Source organism: Dendrobates tinctorius, unplaced genomic scaffold (assembly GCF_039654945.1).
Source record: "Dendrobates tinctorius isolate UK_male_01 unplaced genomic scaffold, ASM3965494v1 ptg000116l, whole genome shotgun sequence".
Taxonomy (NCBI): Eukaryota; Metazoa; Chordata; class Amphibia; order Anura; family Dendrobatidae; genus Dendrobates; species Dendrobates tinctorius.
In genome coordinates, this window is record NW_027361784.1 from 36187468 (window position 1) to 36208708 (window position 21241).

At 40.8% G+C, this 21241-nt stretch overlaps 1 protein-coding gene across 3 annotated transcripts in view; it reads right to left on the minus strand.

Moving 5' to 3' along the window:
- Positions 1-8612: 8612 nt before the first annotated feature.
- The window catches only part of NDRG1 (N-myc downstream regulated 1), a 102690-nt gene continuing 90061 nt past the window's right edge, over positions 8613-21241 (minus strand). For all 3 annotated transcript variants that reach the window (XM_073590363.1, XM_073590362.1, XM_073590361.1), the window contains 6 exons: positions 19797-19853; positions 18790-18841; positions 14574-14621; positions 14203-14238; positions 14000-14051; positions 8613-9980 (listed from right to left, as the gene is read on the minus strand). In XM_073590363.1, the coding sequence (XP_073446464.1) occupies positions 9721-9980; positions 14000-14051; positions 14203-14238; positions 14574-14621; positions 18790-18841; positions 19797-19853 (505 nt within the window). In that variant the 3' untranslated portion in view covers positions 8613-9720. The remainder of the gene's footprint in view (positions 9981-13999; positions 14052-14202; positions 14239-14573; positions 14622-18789; positions 18842-19796; positions 19854-21241) is intronic.

Genomic DNA, 21241 nt, shown 5'->3' on the forward strand with positions numbered 1-21241 from the left:
TCAGGTCACGCAAGCTCAGTAGATACTGGTTATTTTTCTGCAGCGGGTATCCTCAGATCGCACATGCTCAGTAGATACCGGCTATTCTTGTCCAGCGGGTATCTTCAGGTCACAAATGCTCAGTAGATACCGGCTATTCTTCTGCCGCGGGTATCCTCAGGTCACATATGATCAGTAGATACCGGCTATTCTTCTGCAGAGCGCATCTTCAGATCACAAATGCTCATTAGATACCGGCTATTCTTCTGCAGTGGTTATCCTCAGGTCGCACGTGCTCAGTAGATACCGGCTATTCTTCTGCAGCAGGTTTCCTCAGGTCACACATGCTCAGTAGATACCGGCTATTATTCTGCAGCGGGAGTCCTCAGATCACACATGCTCAGTAGATACCGGCTATTCTTCTGGAGCGGGTATCCTCAGGTCGCACATGCTCAGTAGATACCGGCTATTCTTCTGCAGAGGGTATCTTCAGATCACAAATGCTCATTAGATACCGGCTATTCTTCTGCAGTGGGTATCCTCAGGTCACATATGCTCAGTAGGTACCGGCTATTATTCTGCAGCGGGAATTGTTGTGAGTTCATTTTCCCCTTCACCATTGAGGTCTGATGAACTCCCTCTTCTGGTGAAGGAAGGTAGTGAGGCTGATTACCAAGCACCTGAGCAGGATGATGATGACTGGGTGACTGGAATTGCTGACTGGATATAAGGCAGCTGACGCCCCTCTGCCTTGCTGGTGATTTCTCAGAGGGATTCTAGGAGACCAGTCTGATTCCTGCTCCTCAAAAGCTAAGTTTTCTGCTCTGCTTTTTGCATTTGTGTTTTGGTTTTGTTTTGCCTTGTTTTTCTGGATTTCTTCCATTCCCTGCTGGGGTGAACTGAATTCCTTTTTGCTCTGTCTTCAGAAAATACCTGAGTACTGATATAGTCTTTTTGAAGCCTAGCGTCTTCAGGGCTTTTTTCCCTATCAGTCTGTTGGCTCTTGTTTTGATAGGGTTTTGGCGGATTGCAGACAGCAGCTTTTCTATCCTGTCCTATTTAGTTAGCTTTGGCCCCATCATTTGCTCAGCCTATCTTTCTATCTGTGTTAGTGTTTTTCATCTTGCTTTACCGTCATTATATGTTGGGGGCTGCCTATTGCTTTGGGGTCTGCTCTGGGGCAGTTTAGATTTCCCTTTCTGTCTTTAGGCTATTTAGTTCTCTGGCTGTGATCGAGGGGTCTAGGGCACCGTAGGAACCCCCCATGGCTACTGCTAGTTGTTGTTGATAGGTTCAGGGGTCTGCAATCCGATAGCTGCTAACGTCTCTGGTTTTCTGGACTTAGCTAGTATTTCTGTTTTTGCCCCCTACGGTGACTCATTCATAACAGGGAATCCTCAGATCACACATGCTCAGTAGATACCGGCTGTTCTTCTGCAGCGGGTATCCTCAGCTCACACATGCTCAGTACATACTGGCTATTCTTCTGCAGCGGGTATCCTCAGGTTGCACATGCTCAGTAGATACTGGCTATTCTTCTGCAGCGGGTATCCTCAGGTCGCACATGCTCAGTAGATAACGGTTATTCTTCTGCAGAGGGTATCCTCAGGTCACACATGCTCAGTAGATACCGGCAATTCTTGTGCAGTCGGTATCTTCAGCTCACAAATGCTCAGTAGATACCGGCTATTCTTCTGCAGCGGGTATCCTCAGGTTGCACATGCTCAGTAGATAACGGTTATTCTTCTGCAGCGAGTTTCCTCAGGTCACACATGCTCAGTAGATACCGGCTATTCTTCTACAGCAGTTATCCTCAGGTCACATATGCTCAGTAGATACCGGCTATTCTTCTGCAGCGGGTATCCTCAGGTTGCCCATGGTCAGGAGATACCAGATATTCTTCTGCAGCTGGTATCCTCAGGTCGCACATGCTCAGTAGATACCGGCTATTCTTCTACAGCAGTTATCCTCAGGTCACATATGCTGAGTAGATACCGGCTATTCTTCTGCAGCGGGTATCCTCAGGTTGCCCATGGTCAGGAGATACCAGATATTCTTCTGCACCTGGTATCCTCAGGCCGCACATGCTCAGTAGATACCGGCTATTCTTCTGCAGCGGGTATCCTCAGGCTGCACATGCTCAGTAGATACCGGCTATTCTTCTGCAGCGGGTATCCTCAGGCTGCACATGCTCAGTAGATACCGGCTATTCTTCTGCAGCGGATATCCTCAGATCACACATGCTCAATAGATACCGGCTATTCTTCTGCAGCGGATATCCTCAGATCGCACATGGTCAGTAGATACCGGCTATTCTTCTGCAGCGGATATCCTCAGGTCACACATGATCAGTAGATACCGGCTATTCTTCTGCAGCGGGAATCCTCAGATCACACATGCTCAGCAGATACCGTCTATTCTTCTGCAGCGGGAATCCTCAGATCACACATGCTCAGTGGATATCGGCTATTCTTCTGCAGCGGGTATCCTCAGATCGCACATGGTCAGTAGATACCGGCTATTCTTCTGCAGCGGGAATCCTCAGATCGCACATGGTCAGTAGATACCGGCTATTCTTCTGCAGCGGGAGTCCTCAGATCACTCATGCTCAGTGGATATCGGCTATTCTTCTGCAGCGGGAATCCTCAGATCACACATGCTCAGCGGATACCGGCTATTCTTCTGCAGCGGGAATCCTCAGATCACACATGCTCAGCGGATACCGGCTATTCTTCTGCAGCGGGTATCCTCAGGTCACACATGCTCAGTAGATACCGGCTATTCTTCTGCAGCGGGTATTCTCAGGTCACACATGCTCAGTAGATACCGGCTATTCTTCTGCAGCGGGTATCCTCAGGTCACACATGCTCAGTAGATACCGGCTATTCTTCTGCAGCGGGAATCCTCAGATCACACATGCTCAGCGGATACCGGCTATTCTTCTGCAGCGGGTATCCTCAGGCTGCACATGCTCAGTAGATACCGGCTATTCTTCTGCAGCTGGTATCCTCAGGCTGCACATGCTCAGTAGATACCGGCTATTCTTCTGCAGCGGATATCCTCAGATCGCACATGGTCAGTAGATACCGGCTATTCTTCTGCAGCGGATATCCTCAGGTCACACATGATCAGTAGATACCGGCTATTCTTCTGCAGCGGGAATCCTCAGATCACACATGCTCAGCGGATACCGACTATTTTTCTGCAGCGGGAATCCTCAGATCACACATGCTCAGCGGATACCGGCTATTCTTCTGCAGCGGGTATACTCAGATCGCACATGGTCAGTAGATACCGGCTATTCTTCTGCAGCGGGAATCCTCAGATCGCACATGGTCAGTAGATACCGGCTATTCTTCTGCAGCGGGAGTCCTCAGATCACTCATGCTCAGCGGATATCGGCTATTCTTCTGCAGCGGGAATCCTCAGATCACACATGCTCAGCGGATACCGGCTATTCTTCTGCAGCGGGAATCCTCAGATCACACATGCTCAGCGGATACCGGCTATTCTTCTGTAGCGGGTATCCTCAGGTCACACATGCTCAGTAGATACCGGCTATTCTTCTGCAGCGGGTATCCTTAGGTCGCACATGCTCAGTAGATACCGGCTATTCTTCTGCAGCAGGTATCCTTAGGTCGCACATGGTCAGCAGATACCGGCTAGTCTTCTGCAGCGGGAGTCCTCAGATCACACATGCTCAGCAGATACCGGCTATTCTTCTGCAGCGGGTATCCTCAGATCACACATGCTCAGCTGATACCGGCTATTCTTCTGCAGCGGGTATCCTCAGATCGCACATGGTCAGCAGATACCGGCTATTCTTCTGCAGCGGGTATCCTCAGGTCGCACATGCTCAGTAGATACCGGCTATTCTTCTGCCGCGGGTATCCTCAGATCGCACATGGTCAGCAGATACCGGCTATTCTTCTGCAGCGGGTATCCTCAGGTCGCACATGCTCAGTAGATACCGGCTATTCTTCTGCAGCGGGTATCCTCAGGTCGCACATGCTCAGTAGATACCGGCTATTCTTCTGCCGCGGGTATCCTCAGGTCACATACAGTTGTGGCCAAAAGTATTGACACCCCTGCAATTCTGTCAGATAATACTCAGTTTCTTCCTGAAAATGATTGCAAACACAAATTCTTTGGTATTATTATCTTCATTTAATTTGTCTTAACTGAAAAAAACACAAAAAGAATTGTCCTAAAGCCAAATTGGATATAATTCCACACCAAACATAAAAAAGAGGGTGGACAAAAGTATTGGCACTGTTCGAAAAATCATGTGATGCTTCTCTAATTTGTGTAATTAACAGCACCTGTAACTTACCTGTGGCACCTAACAGATGTTGGCAATAACTAAATCACACTTGCAGCCAGCTGACATGGATTAAAGTTGACTCAACCTCTGTCCTGTGTCCTTGTGTGTACCACATTGTGCATGGAGAAAAGAAAGAAGACCAAAGAACTGTCTGAGGACTTTAAAACCAAATTGTGAGTAAGCATGAGCAATCTCAAGGCTACAAGTCCATCTCCAAAGACCTGAATGTTCCTGTGTCTACCGTGCGCAGTGTCATCAAGAAGTTTAAAGCCCATGGCACTGTGGCTAACCTCCCTAGATGTGGACGGAAAAGAAAAATTGACAAGAGATTTCAACGCAAGATTGTGCGGATGTTGGATAAAGAACCTCGACTAACATCCAAACAAGTTCAAGCTGCCCTGCAGTCCGAGGGTACAACAGTGTCAACCCATACTATCCATCGGCGTCTGAATGAAAAGGGACTGTATGGTAGGAGACCCAGGAAGACACCACTTCTTACCCCGAGACATAAAAAAGCCAGGCTGGAGTTTGCTAAAACTTACCTGAAAAAGCCTAAAACGTTTTGGAAGAATGTTCTCTGGTCAGATGAGACAAAAGTAGAACTTTTTGGGCAAAGGCATCAACATAGATTTTACAGGAGAAAAAAAGAGGCATTCAAAGAAAAAAACACGGTCCCTACAGTCAAACATGGCGGAGGTTCCCTGATTTTTTTGGGTTGCTTTGCTGCCTCTGGCACTGGACTGCTTGACCGTGTGCATGGCATAATGAAGTCTGAAGACTACCAACAAATTTTGCAGCATAATGTAGGGCCCAGTGTGAGAAAGCTGGGTCTCCCTCAGAGGTCATGGGTCTTCCAGCAGGACAATGACCCAAAACACACTTCAAAAAGCACTAGAAAATGGTTTGAGAGAAAGCACTGGAGACTTCTAAGGTGGCCAGCAATGAGTCCAGACCTGAATCCCATAGAACACCTGTGGAGAGATCTAAAAATGGCAGTTTGGAGAAGGCACCCTTCAAATATCAGGGACCTGGAGCAGTTTGCCAAAGAAGAATGGTTTAAAATTCCAGCAGAGCATTGTAAGAAACTCATTGATGGTTACCGGAAGCGGTTGGTCGCAGTTATTTTGGCTAAAGGTTGTGCAACCGAGTATTAGGCTGAGGGTGCCAATACTTTTCTCTGGCCCATTTTTGGAGTTTTGTGTGAAATGATCAATGTTTTGCTTTTTGCTTCATTCTCTTTTATGTTTTTTCATTTAAGACAAATTAAATGAAGATAATAATACCAAAGAATTTGTGATTGCAATCATTTTCAGGAAGAAACTGAGTATTATCTGACAGAATTGCAGGGGTGTCAATACTTTTGGCCACAACTGTATGATCAGTAGATACTGGCTATTCTTCTGCAGCGGGTATCCTCAGGTCGCACATGCTCAGTAGATACCGGCTATTCTTCTGCAGTGGGTATCCTCAGGTCGCACATGCTCAGTAGATACCGGCTATTCTTCTGCAGCTGGTATCCTCAGGTCGCACATGCTCAGTAGATACCGGCTATTCTTCTGCAGCGGGTATCCTCAGGTCGCACATGCTCAGTAGATACCGGCTATTCTTCTGCCGCGGGTATCCTCAGGTCACATATGATCAGTAGATACTGGCTATTCTTCTGCAGCGGGTATCCTCAGGTCGCACATGCTCAGTAGATACCGGCTATTCTTCTGCCGCGGGTATCCTCAGGTCACATATGATCAGTAGATACTGGCTATTCTTCTGCGGTGGGTATCCTCAGGCCGCACATGCTCAGTAGATACCAGCTATTCTTCTGCAGCGGGTATCCTCAGGTCACACATGCTCAGTAGATACCGGCTATTCTTCTGCCGCGGGTATCCTCAGGTCGCACATGCTCAGTAGATACTGGCTATTCTTCTGCAGCGGGTATCCTCAGGTCGCACATGCTCAGTAGATACCGGCTATTCTTCTGCAGCGGGTATCCTCAGGTCGCACATGCTCAGCAGATACCGGCTATTCTTCTGCAGCGGGAATCCTCAGATCACACATGCTCTGCAGATACCGGCTATTCTTCTGCAGCGGGTATCCTCAAGACGCACATGGTCAGCAGATACCGGCTATTCTTCTGCAGCGGGTATCCTCAGGTCACACATGCTCAGCAGATACCGGCTATTCTTCTGCAGCGGGAATCCTCAGGTCACACATGCTCAGTAGATACCGGCTATTCTTCTGCAGCGGGTATCCTCAGATCGCACATGGTCAGCAGATACCGGCTATTCTTCTGCAGCGGGTATCCTCAGGTCACACATGCTCAGCAGATACCGGCTATTCTTCTGCAGCGGGAATCCTCAGGTCACACATGCTCAGTAGATACCGGCTATTCTTCTGCAGCGGGTATCCTTAGGTCGCACATGCTCAGTAGATACCGGCTTTTTTCCTGCAGCTTGTATCCTCTTCTTACTATGCAGTGACATGGCAAATGTGTGATCACAGTGACCTCAGCGGGTGGACATTGGCATCATGTGCCCACTATCCTCCTCTCCGGCTGTGAGAGCAGGAGAACCAGCCGCTAAACCACCAATGGATTTCTGCATTAAAAGCGTGACCATTTCTATCTTTACTCGCTCTAATGGATGCCTCAGACGTATAAATACAATGTAAACAGAACTCGACCTTTATTTAGGTTACTGACCACAGCAGCCAATCAGAGCGCAGCTTACATTTCAGTAAACAGCTCTGGTACAATGAAAACTGTGCTGTGATTGGTTGCTATGGGCAACAAAGACAGGCTAATAGGAATGGAGGATTAGAAACCTACACACAAGGCAGTGGGGTCAGACAAGAATGACATGTATTGATGTACAAGTATTAGACCCAGCACCACATCTCCTGACCCTCTGCCCGGGAAGCCATTTGCAGATCACAGAGCAGGTAGGAGAGCTGCCAATGTTATCTGTGCATGGGGAGAAAATGGAGGATGGAGAAGAAGCAGGTGCATGTGGGAAATGTAGTTAACAGTGGTCACATGGGCAGCATGAAGGACCGCCCACTTCACACTGAGCGGAGATGGTGTAGGAAAAAAAGATGCAATATATCAGGCAGTGAGGATCTGCAGGCAAGGAGGGGTTAATTTAGAAAGGCTATAGGGAGTTTGAAAAAAAATTCTGGTACACCCCTTTTAGTGCCCTGTGGATCCTTAATTCACAGGTCAGTCAAACTGCCATAATCTAGTGATATAAGGCTTGGACTTCACTTTCTGTTGGAGGGTTAAATGTTTCTCAATGTGTTAGCGCGGATTGACGTCAGTAATGTGTGACTCTATATACGGGAGTATACGTGCCTTGAAAAAGTATTCACACCCCGTGAACATTTTCACATTTTTTCACGTTACTCCCACAAACGTAAATGTATTTTATTGACATTTTATGTGATACCAGCACAAAGTATCAAGTATTTGTGAAGTGTAAAGGAAATGAGACACGGCTTTCAAATTTTTAAAAAAATATTAATATGAAAATTTTCATACCCTTAAATATAATCCTCGATGACCAACTGCCTCCAGAGGTCACATAATTAGTACATTGAGTCCACCAGGGTGTAATTTCTTCTCAGTGTAACTACAGCTGTTCTGTGAAGACCTCCGTGGTTTGTGTGAGAACAGTAGGGATCAAACAGCATCATGAAAACCAAGGAGCCCACCAGACAGGTCAGGGATAAAGTTGTGGACAAGAGTAAACATTTGTATCTCTCCAAACTGACTTGGTCAAATAACTTACACCAGTCCACACTTACAACTAGGGTATGTGCACATGTTGTGGATTTGCTGCAGATCCGCAAGTGACTGACAGTACAATGTTATTCTATGGGGAAGAAAAATGCTGTGCACATGCTGCGGATTCCATGATAGGAATCCGCAGGTGTAAAAACGCAGGCGAAATCCGCATAAAAAACGCGCGGATTTTGACCTGCGGATTCTGCCAAGAGATGCAGATTCCGCGCAGAAATCCGCAACGTGTGCACATACCCTTACTCTGCAGAAGGCTTCCAAGCACATTCTGGGGGAGATACATAACGGCCCTCACGTAGGATTCCCTTATACTCTCTCACAGTAGGAACAATAAAAATAAGAAAAAATTAAAAATCAAATAATAAAAAAAAAAAATGTGGCACGGTTCATTTCGGTGCATTTTCCTTTTAATGTTCCAATAAGGCTCCTTCACATCTTGTAGGCAACACAAGCGGAGGCTAAATGGTCCCTTTGTGTAAGCAATTTGTTTTTCCCAAAAAATGCACAAAAAAAACGCCATAAAGTTACATGTTTATTGCTCTTTAATAAATACAATAATCCCATTCATGTATACAATGAGCTCCTTCAACTAGTTCTAGAGAAATCACAGTTTTCTGCCCCAAAACACTTAGAAAATATAGAGAACACTGGATAATGAGTAACATAAAGAACAGGCTAAAATCATCGAATGCAGAAATTAGATTCTTTTTTTTTTTTTTGGTCATAATGCTATAAAACAAATTTACCAAAATGCAAAAAAAAAACATCATTAAAATCTTCAAGCTATGGAACAAGCTGATAGTGTATAATTAAATTGAAGGGTTCCTTTTTTTTTGCATATATTTTCATATTAATTAGCAGCAATTTTCCCTTAGATAGTTTATTAAACTTTATAAATGCTACGGTACGTCATTAATGATTATTATTATTTTATTTTTTTTTTATTTTTTTTGTCTGTAACGATGAAAAAAAAAAAGTCTGGAAATTATAATTGAGGTGTACGGTATTTAAAAAATAAAAACAAAATAAAAAAAATAAAAATAATTAATCAGATTTATTTCCTAAAATAGATTTGATAATATTTTGAAATATTGTTCGTTTACATAAAAATTAAAAAAATTCCCACTTATTAGAGACTTAGAGTACAAACTATTTTCTAGTATATCAAACTATTAAAATAGATTTGAATGAACAGCACATTTATAAATATTTTCATTTAATTATTTACATTTTTTTTTTTTAGCGCTAAATAGCCCAAAATTGCTGCAAACGCCATTAAATTGAGTGGCATTAAAATAAAACTAAAAATGAAAAAAATAAAATACAAAAAAAAAAAAAACCCGCCAGTGTTATCTGAGCTATTGAAGCACAATCAAATACAAAAAATGATTTACTTGTGCTAATATCACCGAGCAAAGTTTTTGGAAGTTTCCATTCTATATTTTGGGAGTGAGTTTGGCTAATTGTGTACTGAAGGTTAAAGGTCAGATTTAATCTTTGGTCCTCCACTATTTCTGTTCTCCAGAATATATGTCAGCTGTAACCTCTTTGCTGTCATAAAGAATGAGAATTGCTTTCATCTGTACAATTGGCAGGAAGGTTTCCACTGATCACTGGGATCCATGATTTAGCAGGAAACTTCCATAGATTTGACATTATTGTGATCTGGGTTGCTGGTATTATTCACATCCATTCTGGTGTCTGTGTGGGAGCGGCCGCGGTTCCCCTCTCCAGTCTGAGATCGGCTTCTGTTACCGTCTCCGGTGTGGGAACGGCTCCTTGACCCTTCATTGGTGTGAGACCGGCTTCTGTTGCCGTCCATAGAGGACACACTGGCTCCAGAGTTCGTTCTGGATCTCATCAGTCTGGTCATGCTAGCTGCAGGCACTAAACATGCAGGGGAGAAGAGAACACAGGGATTCAGACACCGGAATATTACAGCAGATATCTTGTTGCACATACGAGGCAGTATTATAGTAGTTATATTCTTGTACATAGGGGCAGTATTATAGTAGTTATATTCTTGTACATAGGGGCAGTATTATAGTAATTATATTCTTGTACATAGGGGCAGTATTATACTAGTTATATTCTTGTACATAGGGGGCAGTATTATAGTAGTTATATTCTTGTACATAGGGGCAGTATTATAGTAGTTATATTCTTGTACATAGGAGCAGTATTATAGTAGTTATATTCTTGTACATAGGGGCAGTATTATAGTAGTTATATTCTTGTACATAGGGGGCAGTATTATAGTAGTTATATTCTTGTACATAGGGGGCAGTATTATAGTAGTTATACTCTTGTACATAGGAGCAGTATTATAGTAGTTATATTCTTGTACATAGGGGCAGTATTATAGTAGTTATATTCTTGTACATAGAGGGCAGTATTATAGTAGTTATATTCTTGTACATAGGGGCAGTATTATAGTAGTTATATTCTTGTACATAGGAGCAGTATTATAGTAGTTATATTCTTGTACATAGGGGCAGTATTATAGTAGTTATATTCTTGTACATAGGGGCAGTATTATAGTAGTTATTGTGATGGTGTGATATGTTATGTGGATGTCATTTTTTGTATATTCCTATTTTTAACAATTCCAGTTATTTTCATAGTGTTTTTCTTATTACATTGTAAGCCTACAGCCTCACTGTATCTGTCTCTTGATGACCCCCTGTAGTGCATTAATCCCTAAGGCCTTTTGTTCTCCTCTGGGAGGCAACTTGTTGGACTACCCCTGGACAAGGAAGGGGGTGGGGGGAAGAACGGCAGCTGGACAAGTCAGTTCCGGTAGAGACAAGATGGTGAAAAGGCTGCATTTCAGGGAGAAGGACCCATTTTTATCCTCTGGTGCTGGAGTTGTGGAATCTCATTTCCCTGGACATTTTATCCTGATATTGGACTGCATTCTTATTCTGGACTATCTTATCCTTTGTGTGGTGGACTGAATATGGACCTTTTCGTATTTTTGCAGGAATAAATGTCTTGGAATTGTTCACTATTCGCTTGCTCTGTTGATTGTGTGATACCAGAGAAGGACCCCGTGACAGTTATAATCTTGTGCATAGGAACAGTATTATAGTAGATATATTCTTGTACATAGGAGCAGTATTATAGTAGTTATATTCTTGCACATAGGAGCAGTATTATAGTAGTTATATTCTTGCACATAGGAGCAGTATTATAGTAGTTATATTCTTGTACATAGGAGCAGTATTATAGTAGTTATATTCTTGTACATAGGGTCAGTATTATAGTAGTTATAATCTTGTACATAGGAGCAGTATTATAGTAGTTATATTCTTGTACATAGGGGCAGTATTATAGTAATTATATTCTTGTACATAGGAGCAGTATTATAGTAGTTATATTCTTGTACATAGGGGCAGTATTATAGTAGTTATATTCTTGTATATAGGAACAGTATTATAGTAATATTCTTGTACATAGGGGGCTGTATTATAGTAGTTATATTCTTGTACATAGGGGGCTGTATTATAGTAGTTATAGTCTTGTACATAGGGGCAATAATATAGAAGTTATAGCCTTGTACATAGGGGCAGTATTATAGTAGTTATATTCTTGTATATAGTGAACAGTATTATAGTAGTTATATTCTTGTACATAGGAGCAGTATTATAGTAGTTATATTCTTGTACATATGTGGCTGTATTATAGTAGTTATATTCTTGTACATAGGGGAAGTATTATAGTAGTTATATTCTTGTACATAGGGGCAGTATTATAGTAGTTATATTCTTGTACATAGGAGCAGTATTAAAGTAGTTACAGTATATTCTTGTACATAGGGGCAGTATTATAGTAGTTATATTCTTGTACATAGGGGGCAGTATTATAGTAGTTATATTCTTGTACATAGGGGGCTGTATTATAGTAGTTATAGTCTTGTACATAGGGGCAGTATTATAGTAGTTATATTCTTGTACATAGGAGCAGTATTAAAGTAGTTACAGTATATTCTTGTACATAGGGGCAGTATTATAGTAGTGATATTCTTGTACATAGGAGCAGTATTATAGTAGTTATATTCTTGTACATAGGGGCAGTATTATAGTAGTTATATTCTGGTGCATAGGGAGCTGTATTATAGTAGTTATAGTCTTGTACATAGGGGGCTGTATTATAGTAGTTATATTCTTCTACATAGGAGGCAGTATTATAGTAGTTATATTCTTGTACATAGGTGGCTGTATTATAGCAGTTATATTCTTGTACATTGGGGGCTGTATTATAGTAGTTATAGTCTTGTACATAGGGGCAATATTATAGAAGTTATAGCCTTGTACATAGGGGCAGTATTATAGTAGCTATATTCTTGTACATAGGGGGCTGTATTATAGTAGTTATAGTCTTGTACATAGGGGCAGTATTATAGTAGTTATATTCTTGTACATAGGGGCAGTATTATAGTAGTTATATTCTTGTACATAGGAGCAGTATTAAAGTAGTTACAGTATATTCTTGTACATAGGGGCAGTATTATAGTAGTTATATTCTTGTACATAGGGGGCAGTATTTTAGTAGTTATATTCTTGTACATAGGGGGCTGTATTATAGTAGTTATAGTCTTGTACATAGGGGCAGTATTATAGTAGTTATATTCTTGTACATAGGAGCAGTATTAAAGTAGTTACAGTATATTCTTGTACATAGGGGCAGTATTATAGTAGTGATATTCTTGTACATAGGAGCAGTATTATAGTAGTTATATTCTTGTACATAGGGGCAGTATTATAGTAGTTATATTCTGGTACATAGGGGCAGTATTATAGTAGTTATATTCTGGTACATAGGGAGCTGTATTATAGTAGTTATAGTCTTGTACATAGGGGGCAGTATTATAGTAGTTATATTCTTGTACATAGGAGCAGTATTATAGTAGTTATATTCTTTGACATAGGGGGCAGTATTATAGTATTTATATTCTTGTACATAGGTGGGCAGTATTATAGTAGTTATATTCTTGTACATAGTAGCAGTATTATATTAGTTATATTCTTGTACATAGGAGCAGTATTATAGTAGTTATATTCTTGTACATAGGAGCAGTATTATAGTAGTTATATTCCTGTACATAGGGGCAGTATTATAGTAGTTATATTCTTGTACATAGGGGCAGTATTATTGTAGTTAAATTCTTGTACATAGGGGGCAGTATTATAGTAGCTACATTCTTGTACATAAGAGCTGTATTATAGTAGTTATATTCTTGTACATAGGGGACAGTATTATAGTAGCTACATTCTTGTACATAGGAGCAGTATTATAGTAGCTACATTCTTGTACATAGGAGCAGTATTATAGCAGTTATATTCTTGTACATAGGGGGCAGTATTATAGTAGCTACATTCTTGTACATAGGAGCAGTATTATAGTAGCTATATTCTTGTACATAGGGGCAGTATTATAGTAGTTATATTCTTGTACATAGGGGCAGTATTATAGTAGTTATATTCTTGTACATAGGAGCAGTATTATAGTAGTTATATTCTTGTACATAGGAGCAGTATTATAGTAGTTATATTCTTGTACATAGGGGCAGTATTATAGTAGTTAGATTCTTGTATAGGGGCAGTATTATAGTAGTTATATTCTTGTACATAGGGGCAGTATTATAGTAGTTATATTCTTGTACATAGGGGCAGTATTATAGTAGTTATATTCTTGTACATAGGAGCAGTATTATAGTAGTTATATTCTTGTACATAGGAGCAGTATTAAAGTAGTTACAGTATATTCTTGTACATAGGGGCAGTATTATAGTAGTTATATTCTTGTACATAGGGGGCAGTATTATTGTACATTTTATGTTTATTTTTATTGAAAGAGACTATCCAAGTTCAGACAAAAGAAGGTGGTGTGAACACTTCACTTACTGTAGCCCATGCCTTGCACAAAGTATTTGAAGGCTTCAGCAAGCTTTGCAGGCTAAAGTTTAAAAAAAAAAAAAAAAAGTGTTATTGACGGATTATTATTTTCATTCATCTGATTTTTTTGCATGTTCTGTGACACATATTAGGTGATACACAAAAATCCTAAAAAATAATCTAAAATTATTTTAGAAAAAATATATAACTACCTGAACAACTTGAGGAAATCCTCCACAGTCTGACATCTGTTGAGAAATAAATAACATCAATTTTCTTATTAATAAACATTTTTTAAGACCACGGGTGGTAACACGCTGTGCCTGACTGATTTACATAAAGGTGTTTTTCGGGGAATATATATTGATAGATGTGACGGTGTGATCATCGGGGGCCTGACCTGATCCGAAATATAGATCATCAATGCATCCTCTTTACTGCACTCATCAATCGGAATAAGGATCTCTGAGTTAAAAGCTGAAGGCACGTAACTTCTGGTGTTGCACCTCGAGCCCCTTCATGCTTTTTACTGGTGGAGGCCACTTGTCCGGAATGAGGGTTAGAACAGGTTACTTGATCCTACCTTTAGTAGTGTAGTCTTGGTTGGGTCCAGTTTTGAGTTGCATTCCACCTATCATGTAAGGAAAGATAAAATATTATTAAACTTCTCATTTTTTTATTTTTTTTTTATGTTTTTGATACTTATATTAACCAAAATGGCTTTTTGAGTGGTTCTTGCTCATTTCGATGTAACCTTCTTCCAAAATTATACCTATTCATGAGGCCGATGGACCTACAACATTCAGCTGGTGGCATAAACCCGAAGTCTTGGCCAAGAGATTGGAATGAGTGTGGAAGAGTCAATCCGACTATGGTCAACTTCCATCTTATTTCTATGACTATCAGAGTCCAGGCGCCTCAGCACGTGGCACAAACGACTAATAGTTAAGATGGCCGCCGGGAACGTCACAGCTATGCACCGTGCGCTAACATCATCATCCGGCGCACAGCCAAGACGTTGAAAGGTCGCCGGGCAATCAAAGGCCGCGCGCCACTGTCATTGAACGTCACTGCTGTGCAGTGGGCGCTGATGTCAGCCCACGACCTCTGATGGGTCGGCGGCCATGTCAACAACCGTGCCAGATATGAATTAGCAAGAGGACGCCGGGGGGAGCGCAGGAAGGTAAGAATAATTTTTTTTTTCCACTGTGAGTGGGCAGGGTAGTGTTTATAGGGACCTAGGATGGGCCAACGTGTGGGCACAGGATGGGGGGAGGACATAGTGGCCCAGGATATGGTGGGATAAATAGGGATCTAGGATGGGGGGACACACAGATGTCCAGGATGGGGGGGGGATAAATAGAGGCCCAGGATTGGGGAGATACATAGAGGCCCAGAATGAATGGGGTAAACAGAGGCCCAGGATGAGGAGGAAAAATAGGGGTTCAGGATGTGGGGGGGGCTACATAGGGCCCAGCATAGGGGGGATACATAGAAGCCCAGAGTGGGTGGGATACATTGAGGCCCGGGATGGGGGGATATATAGAGGTCCAGGATGACAGGGGATGCATAGAGGCCCAGAAGGGGGGTACATAGAGGTCCAGGATGGGGTGAATACATAGAGGCCCTGGATGGGAGGATACATAGAGGCCCTGGATGGGGGGGATACATAGAGGTCCAGGTTCGGGGGAGTACAAAGAGGTGCAGGATCGGGGGGATACATAGAGTCCCAGGATGGGGTGACATTATTCAATAAAGAGGCCCGGGATTGGGGATATTATTAAATAAAGGTGGTCAGAATTGGTGACAGTTACTGTATGGAGGCCAGAATGGGGACCATACATTACTTATGGTTGCAAGTAATGATAAAATTACTGTAGGGGCCTATTAGAGGACATTATTGCTGCTGTAATATAATTTACTTTTGAGAATACTGTCTTCCATGGGGGAACAAAAAGGATGTCCTGTTACTGTGCATGGATGCACTATGTCACGTTTTTTCTTACTTTGACATAGTGTAGAAATCGCGGGAAAAGTGGGGAATGTGTTCTAGAAGTGATCAGCTATGTCACTGTGTGTTATTTTCTACAGAGAAGAATCCTGACTGGAAGAAATAAAGGCAGTCTGTACCAGATGAAGAAGAAAAGCGAAGATGAAGGACCTCACCTAGCAATGTGACTGCTTACATGTACACACACACTATACACTGACACAATATACAGAGCTCCTGTATATAATGTCACTGGTGATCTCTGTATTACCTGTACACTGACACAATATACAGAGCTCCTGTGTATAATGTCACTGGTGATCACTGTATTACCTGTACACTATATACAGCACCCCTGTGTGTAATGTCACTGGTGATCACTATAATAATAATAATAAATTTTATTTCTATAGCGCCGACATATTCCGCAGCACTTTACATTTCAGAGGGGACTTGTACAGACAATAGACATTACAGCATAACAATAATCACATCATAACAGATACCAAGAGGAATGAGGGCCCTGCTCGCAAGCTTACAATCTATGAGGAAAAAAGGGAGACACGAAAGGTGGGTGGTAACAGTTGCCCTGATTGTATGGACCAGCCATAATGTTAAGTGTGAAACAGTACAGACGCAGAGGGCTAATGGATGCTTAAAGCATGTGGGAACATGATACGGGGAACCTGGTTATGGTAAAAACTTTTGGCTGTGCCACACAGGGATAGATTAGTACCTGTACACTGACACTATATACAGAGCTCCTCTGTATAATATCACTGGTGATCACTGTGTTACCTGTACGCTGACACTATATACAGAGCGCCTGTGTATAATGTCAATGGTGATCACTGTATTACCTGTACACCTTCAGTATTACCTGCACACTATGCCCTATATGCAGAGATCCTGTCTATAATGTCACCAGTGATCACTGTATTATCTGCACGCTGACACTATATACAGAGCTCCTGTGTATAATGTCACTGGTGATCACTGTATTACCTGTACACTGACACTATATACAGAGAACCTGGATATAATATCACTGGTGATCAGTTTATTACCTGTACACTGACACTATATACAGAGCTCCTGTGTATAATGTCACTGGTGATCACTATATTACCTCTACACTGTACACTATATACAGAGCTCCTGTGTATAATATCACTGGTGATCACGGTATTACCTGTATACTGACACTATATACAGAGCACCTGGATATAATATCACTGGTGATCAGTTTATTACCTGTACACTGACACTATATACAGAGCTCCTGTGTATAATGTCACTGGTGATCACTATATTACCTCTACACTGTACACTATATACAGAGCTCCTGTGTATAATATCACTGGTGATCACGGTATTACCTGCACACTGACACTATATACAGAGCTCCTGTATATAAAGTCACTGGTGATCACTGTGTTACCTGTACACTTACACTATACACTGTACACTATGTAAACAGCTCCAGTGTGTAATGGCACTTATGGTAATATTAGTACTTGCTATTATTGGTCTTGGTATAGTGGATTGCGTTGTGTATGGAGGTCATTTGTTCTCTCTGATATCAATAAAGGGAATATTCTTGATTTCCAATAGAGATTAATTACTTGGATGTTTAACCCCTCCCTGTCCTGTGACTATTACACAGTAGCAAATATGCACTTAGAGAGGTTCTCCGGTGAAAACAGGTAATAATCACCTATGCTAAGGCCACGGTCACAGGTTCAGTATTAGGTCAGTATTTGACATTACTATTTCTAAGCCAAAATCAGGAGTGGGTAAAAAATCCAAAAGTGGTGATATGTTTCTTTTATACTTTTCCACTGATTGCTCCACTCCTGGTTTTGGCTTACAGATAAGTGATGTAAAATACTGAACGTGGCCTAAGGATAAGTGAGAAGTTATTGACTGGTGTGGGTTTGACTGCTGATCAGCAGAATGTGGGCCTTTTATCCCTATTAGAATGGAGCGGCAAGTGCGACTTGACCACTGATCCATTCACTCCCTAAGGGGCTGCACTTGACTTTTTCTGGAAGCCCCCAATGAGGATGAATGGAGCTACGGTCAGATATCCCACCTGCTGCTGCATTTTAAAATGGGGATAAAAGCTCTTCTGATTGGTGCCGTTTTCAATGGTCGGATTCCACCAATAAGAGATCACCTACCTAACCTGTGGATCGGTGAAACCTTTTTCACCAAAGAACACGTTCAATGTAAACTACCGTAACTGTACATCACTGCTATAGTATGTGCTTTACAGCCGACGCTCACTTACAGTGATAACGGCTAACAGGTATTTGAACATAGCTGTAGAGTGGGCCCCTAGGGTCAATTCCTCCTGTGGGCCCCAGACATCCGGGCCGACCCTGGCAGTGCTTACAGGATAATTATGCAGTACAGTCTAAACACACATCCCTATATAAGCCTGAGAGTCCTGCCCCCAAAAACCTGAAAATTAGCAGTAGACAAAACGGCCCACATCTAATGAACAAAAGGAAAAAAAATGCCCAAAGGAGCAGCGGCAATAAAATAAGAGTAAAAAGCTGTCCACTTTTACACATGGTGAGAGATCCCCTTTAACCAATACATGGCTCTGGATCTTCTTGTAAAAAAAACATTTTTATCATTTTTCAACCTTTGCATTTTAACAGTTAATGTCTGAAGAATTGTTTGGCTGATACTTTCATTAATACTGTCAGTAGAATATTATCAAATCTATGAATGATGAAAACACAAATCCATAAATCAATGGTCTGGTCCTTAGTATTAAGGTATGAGTCCAACAACTTACCACAGCGTCCACAGCAGGAGAACTATCACCAACAACCAGCAGAGCAGGACACCTGGAACACAGGGTGAGAAAAGTTCAGATTAAAGAGTCTCCCACGTTATCTGCAGAAATTCGTCTGAAAGTTGTCCCTTTCTTGCCCTGTAGGGCCCCTCACGACTGAATATCCTAATAATGGCGTTATCACCTGATCCCGGACCCACTAGTCATATAGTGAAATTTGGGTTAACATTAAAAGAACATTCTCTCGCTCCCCAGGTATCTCATGTTGGGGAAACATAGGTAGACAGGTTGGGTTCTAAACTATCCCATCATATGATTGCCCTGGGGATCTGGAAGCTTTCTCGCCTTCTTTCTCCATACATATGATATGAAAATAGGCAACGATAAATATGAATAGCCTAAGGAATCCCAAACCCAGACAATTTGTAACACAAGGAATAACTGTTGACTCCTCGGGGGCGGGTCTTATTATGATGTCTTTGCCAGCTTTCAGATCCCTTTAAATACTTATGACCATGTGATATTTCAGTTTTCCTTTTTTAATAAATATGCAAAAACGTCTACATTTCAGTTTTTTTCAGTCAAGATGGGGTGCAGAGTGTACATTAATGGGAAAAAAAATGAACTTTTTGAATTTCTCAAATGGCTGCAATGAAACAAAGAGTGAAAAATTTAAAGGGGTCTGAATACTTTCTGTGCCCATTGCATATCGTTGAGGGATAACATTTCTTGTTATATATAACATAAAAGTTGCATTTCAATGAATTGAGTTGGACTTTCTATTAAAAAGTTTTCAATCTCTTATTGGGGAATGCTCATATGAAAGTGCGGCCTACAGTTGTGTCTAAGAATATGGCCCCATAGTGGACGACATTAGTAGGGTAGTAAGAGCAAATATTTAGATTCTTCTGAGAACATTTGGAAAACATTAAGAATACTGGTTTTTACATTCAAGGATAAACATATTCTGCAGATTCAGTAACAATTGGAAGGATTCAACAACTTACTTTAATGTTACTGCGTTTGATCCAGGCACTGGACGTTCAATCTCTAGGTCTCTTCGACTGCGGAAATAAAAAAAAAATTACTATGGGGATTTTCTTTTAAAGTGTTGTCAGGGCTGTATTTTCCAGTTCTTTTAGAGCAGGATAAAAATATTTACTTGCAAATGCATATTTTTGTACATAAATACAGTAATATATTAACGTAGTTATATTCCTGTACATTTGGGAAGTATTATAGTAGTTATGTTCTTATACATAGGGGCAGTATTATAGTAGTTATATTCTTGTACATAGGAGCAGTATTATAGTAGTTATATTCTTGTACATAGGGACAGTATTATAGTAGTTATATTCTTGTACATAGGGACAGTATTATAGTAGTTATATTCCTGTACATAGGAGCAGTATTATAGTAGTTATATTCTTGTACATAGGGACAGTATTATAGTAGATATATTCTTGTATATAGGAGCAGTATTATAGTAGTTATATTCTTGTACATACAGTAGAAGCAGTATTGTAGTAGTTATATTCTTGTACATAGGAGCAGTATTATAGTAGTTATATTCTTGTACATAGGAGCAGTATTATAGCAGTTATATTCTTGTACATAGGGGCAGTATTATAGTAGTTATATTCTTGTACATTGAAGCAGTATTATAGTAGTTATATTCTTGTACATAGGAGCAGTATTATAGTAGTTATATTTTTGTATATAGGGAGCAGTATTATAGTAGTTATATTCTTGTACATAGGGGGCAGTGTTATAGTAGTTATATTCTTGTACATAGGAGCAGTATTATAGTAGCTATATTCTTGTACATAGGGTCAGTATTATAGTAGTTATATTCATGCACATAGGGAGCAGTATTATAGTAGTTATATTCTTGTACATAGGGGGCAGTATTATAGTAGTTATATTCTTGTACATAGGGGCAGTATTATAGTAGTTATATTCTTGTACATAGGGGCAGTATTATAGTAGTTATATTCTTGTACATAGGAGGCAGTATTTTAGTAGTTATATTCTTGTACATAGGAGCAGTATTATAGTAGTTATATTCTTGTACATAGGGGCAGTATTACAGTAGTTATATTCTTGTACATAGGTGGCAGTATTATAGTAGTTCTATTCTTGTACATAGGGGCAGTATTGTAGTAGTTATATTCTTGTACATAGGAGCAGTATTATAGTAGTTATATTCTTGTACATAGGAGCAGTATTATAGTAGTTATATTCTTGTACATAGGGACAGTATTATAGTAGTTATATTCTTGTACATAGGGACAGCATTATAGTAGTTATATTCTTGTACATAGAGAGCAGTATTATAGTAGTTATATTCTTGAACATAGGGGCAGTATTATAGTAGTTATATTCTTGTACATAGGGGCAGTATTATAGTAGTTATATTCTTGTATATAGGGGCAGTATTATAGTAGTTATA